General features: G+C 20.2%; 2 protein-coding genes across 2 annotated transcripts; one reads left to right on the forward strand and one right to left on the reverse strand.

Annotated features, from left to right (window-relative positions):
* Positions 1 to 97: 97 nt before the first annotated feature.
* ApiAP2 (transcription factor with AP2 domain(s), putative) lies at positions 98 to 2317 on the forward strand (the record flags this gene model as incomplete). Its single annotated transcript, XM_028677920.1, has 1 exon — positions 98 to 2317. One exon carries the CDS (start codon positions 98 to 100, stop codon positions 2315 to 2317), a length of 2220 nt encoding a protein of 739 aa, XP_028534261.1.
* Positions 2318 to 4114: 1797 nt separating this feature from the next.
* On the reverse strand, positions 4115 to 7597 carry RPN2 (26S proteasome regulatory subunit RPN2, putative; the record flags this gene model as incomplete). Its single annotated transcript, XM_028677921.1, has 1 exon — positions 4115 to 7597. One exon carries the CDS (start codon positions 7595 to 7597, stop codon positions 4115 to 4117), a length of 3483 nt encoding a protein of 1160 aa, XP_028534262.1.
* Between the last annotated feature and the right edge of the window lie 3688 nt (positions 7598 to 11285).

Consider the following 11285-nt stretch of genomic DNA (forward strand, 5'->3'; position numbering starts at 1 on the left):
TAAAAAAAAAAAATAGTTTTTTTTTTTTTTCAATTTTAAGAATTTTTCAAAAGTTAAGATCTAATGTTTATAATTTTTAATATCTTGATACAATAAAATGGATGAAAATATAAATAATGAACACATATTTAATTCTTCTGTATTAAATATGGATAATAATTCTGCGGAAAATAACCAAATTGATAGTTCATTAGACTCAAAAAAAAAAGTAGGTAGACCAAAAGGGGCAGCAGCAACAAACAAAGTGATAAAAAAAGAAGAAAAAGTATCTACTTCATCTTCTGGTTATCCAGGCGTTAGCTGGAATAAACGTATGTGCGCGTGGTTAGCTTTTTTCTATGATGGGGCATCCAGAAGAAGTAGAACATTTCATCCCAAACATTTTAATATGGATAAAGAGAAAGCTAGATTAGCTGCAGTAGAATTTATGAAAACAGTAGAAAATAACGGTAGAAAAAAAACAACAAAAAATAAATCAGGAAGAAATAAAGCAAAACAACTAAATGAAAATCCATTAGCATCATTACATAATAATAATAGTAATAATTTAAATAGTGTAAGTTCAAATAGTAATAATTTACAAATGCAATTAATGTCAATGAACCCAGCATTTTACATGCAAAGTTTAAACAGAAATTTTAACCTGTCAAATATTTCAGGAAGTGAAAGAAATAATTTAAATAATGCTTTTAACTCATTGAACAACTCAAATTTAAACAATTTACCAAAAAATATTCAAGATCAAAATGCTTTATATATGCATAATCCTCTATTTAGCAATATTCATTTATTAAATAATTCTAATAGTAACCTAAATAATAACAATACGAATAATTCTAATAATAATTTACATTATTTAAACGATTTAATTTTTCACACAAATTTGCTACAAGGAAATTTAGGATTTCATGATAGAAATATTAATAATAGTTCAAATGAAATTTTGAATTTAGATGAAAATTTGGGATTGCAAAACAAAGATGTAGAAAATTTAATGAATGCTTTATTTAGACAAAATTATAATATGAACTTAAACTTATCTAATATAGATAAGCACTTCTTACATAATAATAACCAAGTTATTAATACGTCAACTTCTAATAATAGCAATAATAATAACAACAATACTACGAATAATAACTCTTCTAATAGTACCAATAATAATAACACCTCTAATTCTATTAATAGTAATTCCTCACAAAATCATCACTTATATTTGTCAAATCATAATAATGAAATATTTGAAAATAATAATGAATCAAATAACAATCAGTCGAACCTGTCAAATTTTTATGATTATAATTTTGATTTATACAGAGGAAATATATCTCCTCATATATTGGATATGGTACATAGAATGAATAATGAATTAAAAGAAGGAAAAAATTTAGAAAATATAAATGATGATACAAATGATTTAAATTTTCGTTTACATGAAAATTCAGCATGGATTAATCAATTGAGGCATTCTCACAATAATTTATGCAACAATTTAAATAGCAATCACTGTGACTTATGCCATACCACATCTCCGCAACATAATTTAAAAAATCAAATAGAAATTAATAAAAGGAAGAAATCTAGTTCTCTTAGTATGAATAATAGAAAAAATGAATTACTAGAAGAAAATGGAAATAATTTTGACTTGAATTTACCTTGTAATTGTTCTTCTCAATTAAGAAATCAAAAAAATCATTTTTGTTTGTATTATAACCAGTCTAATTCTTCTTCACAAAATGAAAATTATAATTATTTAAATTGGAATGGTAATTCAAATAATAATTTAATTAATAATATGGAAAAAAATGAAGATTCAGTAGATAATTCGAATAATAATAGAAACATAAATGATTCTAATGTAATATGCTTGTCAAATAATAATCAAAATAATTCACATCAACAAAATCAGAAACATATATCACAAAATATAGATATGAATCAAAAACAAAATTCTCACTCAACACAATATTCTAATAATCAAAATATTCAAGATATTCAAAAACAAATACACTTTCAAAATCAGCAAAACATGAATACAGATATTCACAATCCATTACATCTAGTAAAGCAAAACAGTAATTACTCTCAAAAAAGTTTGAATAATAAAAAAAAAGCATCAAAAGATAACAGAAAGTCATTACCTCATCCATTAAATATGCAACAGACATCAAAAAAAAATTCAGTTAACTCAAATTTTTTGGAGCATAACAATTTATGTACAAAATTGAACAGCATTATAAATTTTGAATGGATTAATTCAGATTTAAAATTAAATTCAAATGGAAATAAAAGCACATTTGATAAAGGCGAAACGTAAAATTATTTTACTATGTTATATTATATATATATATATATAAATACATATGTAATATATGTATATAAAATAAACTTATAGTTTATGTTACAATTAAAAAAAATTACTTTAAAAGAGCTTATAAAAATATATTATAATTAAGTTGTTTTAATTATGTTTTTTCAAAAACGTATTAAAATTAAAAAATGATTTTATTAATAATAAATATAAAAAAAAAAAATTCTTTTTTTTTGATTTTAATATTTTTCTTATATATAAATATATATATGATATTGTTTTTTTATATTTTTATTTATAAAAAATTCATTATCCTTTTTATGATTTATGCATACGAAGAATATATATATATTATGATAAAATTTTAAAATTATAAAAATCTTTAGTTTTTTAATCATATATTGAAATTTTTTTTTTTTATTTTGATATGAATTTAATTTATGATATTTTTATAATTACAACATTTAATAATTATGTAAAAATTAAGGAAATTAAAAAGAAATAAAATTAAGAGATTCTTGAAATAGATAAAAGTGTTAGTGTTTTGGTTTCTAATGTATATATATATATATATATATATATATATATATATATATATTTTACGTATGTATTACAATATTTATGTTGGCTTATTTATTTATTTTTTTTTTTATTCTATGCTTTCTATTATTTCTTCAATTTAAAATTTGTGATTTTATAAAAATTTAATCAAAAACGTAAATAAACCATATTTTATTTTATTTTTTCATATTTATTTGTCTAAAACTTGCAAAAATTATTATCAGATAGAATTTAAGAATAAAAGATGTTTAAATTGTAAAAATATTCCTGAATAAAAATTATTTTATGTAAAAACATTGTATTTTTTATTAATATAAAGAATAAAATACCAAACAATGCAATATTTTAAATATAATTTTTTTTTTTTTTTTTATGAATTGCGAATGTGCATAATTATAAAAATGTTACATTTATTATTTATAAAATTTTTTATGTTGTCACAATTGTAAGTATAAGCTTTTTTTGAAATGCTGTTTAAACTTATGTATAATATTTAAACTAAAATATTTAAAACATATAACAAACTTCTTTTCTCCGTAATCACATAAAAATTATATTAAAATCTTTTTAAATTAAAAAAAGAAAAATAGATGAAGATTCTTGGAATGATTATTTTTAAAATTTATTTTATTTTTATAATTAATATCTCTTTAAATTAAACAATAATGGTAATTTCATTAAGTGCTCAAATTAATATGAAATATATTTTAAAAATTCAATTTTTTCCATCCATCTACCTATCCTATATATATAAACTTAGTATTCTTTAAATTTTTATTTTTATTTTTCTTATATTTTGAATTCTAAATAAGAAAAAATTAAAAAAATGCAATAGCACAGAATAGCATTATATCTAAATATACTAATACTACTATAATATACATTTAATAAATCTTTTTTTTTTATAAAAGGAAATATAAATATATTTTCACTCATATAATATATATTTAATTAAATGTAAAAATGTTTTTCTAATGTTCTCTATAAAAAAAAAGGAAGAAAAAAATATTCATGTGTTTATATACATATGTCCAAAATTTAACCCTTAAAAAAAAAAAACTGTATATGTTTAGCAAAAATATAAAGAAAATTATAATTAACATATAACAAAAAATATTCACAAAAATATTTTTCTAATTAAAAAAAAAAAGATATATGTGTATTAAAATATCGATTAAAGAATATTAAAAAATATTTATGATAAAGTTCATAAGCAAAAATGTATGAAATAAAAAAAAAAAGTTAATTTTCTTCTTTCCATGCAAACGGTTCAAATGGTGGTGCTTCTTTTTTTGTACTATCTTCGATACTTGCTTCAATATATTCAGATGGTTCTGTTGGCGTTGTGTCTATCAGCATAATAAAACCTGATTTTCTTGTAGGAAGAACTGGTTTATATCTACTGTTGGTTAAATATTCAATATATTTCTCTTGCATTTTGATTACTCTGCATGGGTTTTTCATATCAACTGTATTATTATTAGAAGAAATGTTGTTTATATTTTTGTTTTTAGTATCACTTCTTTTATTTTTTTGCAAATTTGAAATATTATTTCCATCATTTCCCTGATCATTCGTATTTTCGCCATTTGCACTACCTTCAATACTTCCTGCATGAGAAACGTGACTTGATTGACCTACTGTAGCAGCTGTACTTAAAATTTCTAAATTTTTCATAGATTTTCCATCTGATAGAACAGAACTATTATCATCTTGTGTTGTTTTTTCTTTTGTTAATTTATCATTTTTTTGCTTTTTTAATTTAAGCGTTTTTCTCTTAACAGTAGTTGATAAAACTGCTGTAACTGTTTCTTTTTTTTCTTGAGTTTTTTCTTTACTTAAAAAAGATGGGTAATCAAAATTATGATTCTTACAAGTTGATATAACACTAAAATTTTTAGGAACTTTCAAATCTTCTGTTAATGCAATTAGACACGTGGGCAAAAAAGTTAAGCTTATCATATGAATTAGAGGAAACCAATACCATAATTGGCTAAATAAGCAAAAACCGACAGCTGCCTGAGGTCTAATAATATTTCCTCTTCTTGTAAAAAAAGTTGAAATAGCATTTCTACCACATATATCTAATAAACCAGCACTTACTATAGCTCCAAATTTTGCAATAATATCCTCATGTTTGTCTGATAAAATTTTCATAATGTCATCTTTATATTTTTTAAAATTAGGATTAACATGTTCATTTGATTGTTGAAAAATTAATCCTAAAGATATAAAGGCACTCTGCCTAACAAAATCGGTAGTATCTGTTAATAATGGCATTAACATATTTACTGCTTCTTCGTTCCCTGATGCTGAACAAGCAATACCTAAAGCTAATGCTGCACCATAACGTACATGGGGATTATAACTCTCAATCAATAAATTTAAAAATTTGGGTACTTGTGTAGGTGTATTACATAAAACAAAACCTAATGCTATAACAGCAGCTCTTCTAACATCATCGCTTACATCAGATACAGAAAAATGCAATAATTTTTTTATTATATGCTTATTATAATTAGATAAGCCACAATAAGCTAATGCAATAGTAAACATACCTCCATATCTTATGATAGCATCTTTGTCATTTATTAATTCTTCAATTAACATATCTGCTTCTTTTTCTTTTTGAAACATTACAAATCCTAAGCTTATACTGCATGCCCTTGTTATTTTTTCATGTTGTGTATCATGAGCGTATGCCAGTAATTCGTCAACGCATTTTTCATCTCCACTTCCTAACTTTAATAAACCAATTGCGTAAGCAGCACTTTCTCCTGCTACTGCCGAATCGGAATACATAACTGCTTTTAACTCATCATATACTTGTTCATCATCGTTATCTCCTAAACATACTAAACCTAGGCCTAGACAACAACCATGTTGTAATACTTCATCATTGACATTTAATTTTAATTGAGACAATAAATAGTTTCTTACTTTTTTGTCATTTGTATTATAATTAGCATGTATTAATCCAAGAGCATACAATGAACCACCCTCTGAATATACACCACTTGGGGCAAGACCTACATTTAAGTGATTTGTTATTTCCCTTGATATATCATTGTATGGCAAATGCGTAGATAAAACAATAAAAGATTCATTTACGTGCCCTTTATAAACAACACCTAAAGAAGCAGTTGCTGAAAATTTTGCCCAATTAATTGCTTTTGATAACCACTCAATATTTGAACGCAAAAAAACATCACAAGTTGTTCCTGTTTGCATTAATGCATGTGCTATTACTATTCCATGGTGTGTTATACTACTTCTTGAATCCACTACACTTTTGTAAGTATCTAACAAAATCAAATCAGCATGATTATTTCGATGTAAAAATTCGATATATAAATTTACAGTTACTTTCCCAGTTAAGATATATACTAGTTTTTTAATTTTATCATATAATTTATGGTTTTCACTTACATGCTTCATTATATCATCACTTATTTTATTTTTTTCTTGTTTTCTTAACATATTATTATTTTCTGAAGTTCTTTTATCTGATTCCTCTAATGTTTTTTCTTCTGTTAAATTTCCCCTGTTTTCATTTTCTTCATTGTTTGCATTGTTTGATATTGTATCATTTTTCTCATTTTTCACTTCAATTGCACTATTATCGTCGTTTGCATTTTTATCCTCAGGGTTGCTTATAATATCATTTTTTTCTTCAGTAGATGCATTATAATTAATTTTATTTTTTGTTTCATTTAGTGAACTGGAATCATTTTTATCTCCGCAATAGAAACTCTTGTTTTGCTTTAATATCTCTTTTATTCTCCTTAAAATATTTTTCAAAAAAGTTTTATTTTCAAAGTCTACCAAATCAAAGGATATTTGATATGCCATTAGATGGTAGTTATCTAATAAATTTAATAAAATTTCTGCAACCTTTTTATAATCATTTATATAAAATAAGCATTCACATAGATTAATATATTCATTTTTCAATTCTTCTTCGCTTAAAGAAAGATATATTTTTACTAATAATTTAAAAAAATCTTTTCGAAATTTTTTTGTAGTGTTTATATGTTTTTCATTGGCTATAGAATGTTGCAATATTTCTATTTTATTTGGCGCATTTAAAATTATATATTCTACTTTATCTAAACGTCTTGCATCTAAGGCAACTCCTAATGCTTCTTTAATGCTATTATTTCTTATGCATACTTCTAACATTTCATCAACAAGTGATTCCATTTTTTTATTAATTTCATTATTTAAATCACCTTTAAAAATATCTGAATCATTTTTTATATTGTTATTATCATTATTGTATAAATTTAAGTCATTTTTATTATAAGTATTATCGGAATCTATATTATTATTATTGCTGTTCTCATAATTCATTTCTCTTATTTCTACGTATTTTTCAATACATTTTGCTAACATTGTTTCTACATATTGAGATTTTTCATTTATATTAAACAATTTTCCTGCACACAATGCATATTTCAATGCCTCTGAATATTTTTCTAAGTGAAAATAAACCTTACTAGCAACTAAATTTGCCAACTCTTTTCCAATAAAATTATTATCTTCACATAATTCTTCTATTTTGAAAATATAATCTGCTAATTCTGGCCAATATATATCAACAATGGAATTCAATTTTTCTAAACCAAAAATTTTTAAACTTGCTTCTTCTTCGTTTAACAGAGAAATAACACCTGAAGCAGAGGTCACAATATCACTCTTAGTTAAATTGTTTTCAAATGCCATATTATTGTCTTATTTTATAAAATGAAATAATTGTTAAAAAAATTATTATACGAAAAAAAAAAAAATATATATATATATGCAAGTATATTATTGCTATTATTTTATTTTTTCATTAGTATTGTTTATATATATCTTATTTATCTTTTTCTCTTTTTTTTTTTTTTTTTAATTATTTATAAATTTTTTGAAAATAATTATTTATTTACATTATTTTCTTAATCTTAATTTTTTTTTTTTTTCTCCCCTTTTATTCATAATAATGTATAAAATTATTTTATTAAAATTCCATAAGTGTAAAAATTTAATCTAAAAACAGGAAGAGTATTTTTATTTTTTAATTGAATTATACATACAATTTCATTTTTTTTTTTTTTTACAAAATATTCATTTTTTAATTTTTTCCCTTTTTAATTTCTGAAAGATTTCATTTTTTGTACCTTTTTATTATTATTCCTTTGTTTATATTATTTATATAAATATGTACATTTTTTTTTTTTTTGAATTTTTTTTTTTATTTATTTATTTATATCTAAATATATACATATTATATATTTATACATATTTCCACTTTTTTCTATTTTTCATATATTTTTCATATATTTTTATTATACATAAACAATATAATTTGTTTGCTTCTCAATAATTTATTAGTAATTTTTTATACATAGAAAATGTTATGCACATAAAAATATAAAATATTAAATTCTTTTATAAAAAACCTTTCATAAGCTATTTACTTTATTATATATTTTCATAAAACTATAACTTTACTTCAATGTATTTTAACATTTTATATTTTTTAATTCTTTTTTTAAAAGAGCTTTATAATAAAGAATTAAAAAAAAAATTTTAGCAAAAAATTAATTTATCATTTTTTTATTTCTTTGAACTATTCTATTTAGTATTATCATGAAGGAATTATTTTACAATTATGAATATGCACTTAGAAAAATATATATTATTAAATTTAAAAAAATTATCATTTAGATATATTACAGTATGAAAAGTGTAGAAACATTATAAATCTAATTTTTAATATTTATAAATAAAATTGTATACGGACTATGCTATTTTTTTTTTTTTTTTTCTTCTTAATATATTTGTATACTGTTAATTAAACATATTTTACACTAAATATAATTAAAAAAAAAAAACACTATTTTTATATGTTTTACTTGGAAATTATATATGAACTAAAAATAATAATAACCAAAAATTTTTTTTCTGAAATATCTTAATTTGTAATATTCCACCTTATTAATATTATTAAAAAAATAAAAAAGCAAAATGATATGAAAACATAATTTGAAACTTCAATATTAAAAATTGTTTATTAAAAAAAAAAATTTTCAGTAGTTTTTATTCAAGTTATCCGTTAATAACTTAATTATTTTTTTTTATTAAGATAGCATTACTGCTTTATTACTTTTGATAAAATTATGAAGAAACAAAAAAAAATTATTAGTTCCATTTGTTATTTTTTTTATTTCTTTGTTTTTTTTTTAAGGCAAATATAGATTAATATACATAATACTATTGTATATTTTGTATTTACAGAGAAAAAATATTTGGTCTATTAATTTTTTTATTAATGAGAGAAGATACATTTTTTTTTAATAAAGTAATGTATTATTAATAATTTGTTTAAAAGAAAACTTCAGTTCATTGATTTTCTTTAAAAATAAAAAAAAATTAACTTAAAATTTCTAAACATTCTAATCTTTAAAGAAAAATATTTAATATTATAGCAAAACAAAAGAATTAGCATATATACTTATCCATATATCCAAAAAAGAAAAAAAATGTTATTTTATTATTAAATGAGTAATAAAAAAAAAAATGTATTTGCCTACTAATAAATATGAATAATTAGCAATTAGATTCTCTAATTTTTTAGCCTATGATTTTTTTACTGCATAAATTTTTTTATTGAAACATGTAAAAATATAAAATAATTTAGATTCTATTTTTTTTTTTTTTTGCAAATTTTTAGATTTTTAATGAATAATTAATTAGAATTTTATCTATAAAAGTTCTAAAAATAATTTTATTTTAATTCATACTAAGAAAAAAAAAAGGAAATGAAGAAAAAGTGTAAATGAAATACAACTCTGAGTTTATGTGTATAACAAAAAAAGCCCTTTTTTATTTATATATTCTCTTATCCCTTATTTTATTAAACTTAAGTAAAATTAAGAACACATATTTATGTCTTTTTATTTTGAAAATGGAATTTTTACTTATTTTTTATTGTGAATATTAAATTATATATGAATAATTTAAAATATTATGCATTCACTTATATTTTTTTTTTTTTCATTAAACACTAAAAAATACAAGTAAATCATTTTTTGTGTATTCAATTAAAAAAAAAAAAAAAGCTTTTTATAAAAATTTCGTTATCTTGACATAAGTTAGGAAATAATAATTCATTTCTAATTTTAATTAATTTATACAAAATTAAAAAGTTTCTCATAAAATAAAAATTAATAATTATAAATGAAAAAAAACAAAAAAAAAAAAAATACGAAACAAAGAAAAAAATAATAGCAATTTATTTTATTTTATTTATATATCGTATATATATTATATAAAAAGGAAAATAAAATTTATGAAGTGTGTAATAAAGAATATATTATGAAAGTATAGTAAAAAAAGAAAAAAAAATAGAGAAGAAAATAAAGGAGTATATTAAAGGGGCATTAATATGCTTTTTATATGAGAAAATCCAAATAGATTATGAATAACTTTTTGGGTGTGTTATATAATAGGTTCACTTGAATTTAAAACATAGAAAAATTAAAATATATGATATATTCATTTAATTATTTTACGACATCATAGTACAGAGTACTTGAAATATAAAAAAATTTTAGCGTTTATAGTTTTTTGTTTTTATTTTATTTTTATTTTTATTTTATTATTTTTATTTTTTTTCTTATTTATTTTTCCTTGTTTACGCTTCTCAATTTGCATATTGTAAAGCGGTATGGCAAAAAAAAAAAAAAAAAATTACTTCATATTAATATTTCTAATAAAATGCTTAAAAAAATATTAAAATAAAGGATAAATAATATATAAACATAGAAATAATGTAAATTTTTTTTTTTTCCAATCATTTTTATTTCGCTAAACTAAATCACTAATAATGTTTTTAATATTTAAATATGCAATATATGTTTATTCTTTAAAAATATTGTTATTAATTTTATAAAATTATTTTTCTTTTGATTAGATATGTATTTTATTTTATTTTTTTTTTTTTTACTATAAGTTATTTAAAAAAAATATTTTAATTGTTATGTATATAATATCTAAAAACAGTTTTTATGCATTGTATTGCAAAGGATAATTACACATAAGTTCGTGTATTCATAAATTGCCATTTAACGTGTCAATAGTAAAAAGAAAAAAAAAAAAAATTAAATTAAAAAAAATATAAATATCAATGTATATATACGTATATATTTTTCTAGTTATATATGTCAATTTTTTTTTTTTTTGTTTTTAACAATAAAACTACAGTACTTCAGTAAAATAAATATATAAATGTGTAAAGTGTATAGTGTTATTATTATTGACAATCTAGTTAAAATAAAAAATAAAAATAATAAACATGTATCACTTATGTATGCATGAATCCCGTAATCTTATTTTAAATTGTATTCTGTTCTAAGTAAAATATTTT

The sequence above is a fragment of the Plasmodium relictum genome (genome assembly GCF_900005765.1).
Source record: "Plasmodium relictum strain SGS1 genome assembly, chromosome: 12".
Taxonomy (NCBI): Eukaryota; Apicomplexa; class Aconoidasida; order Haemosporida; family Plasmodiidae; genus Plasmodium; species Plasmodium relictum.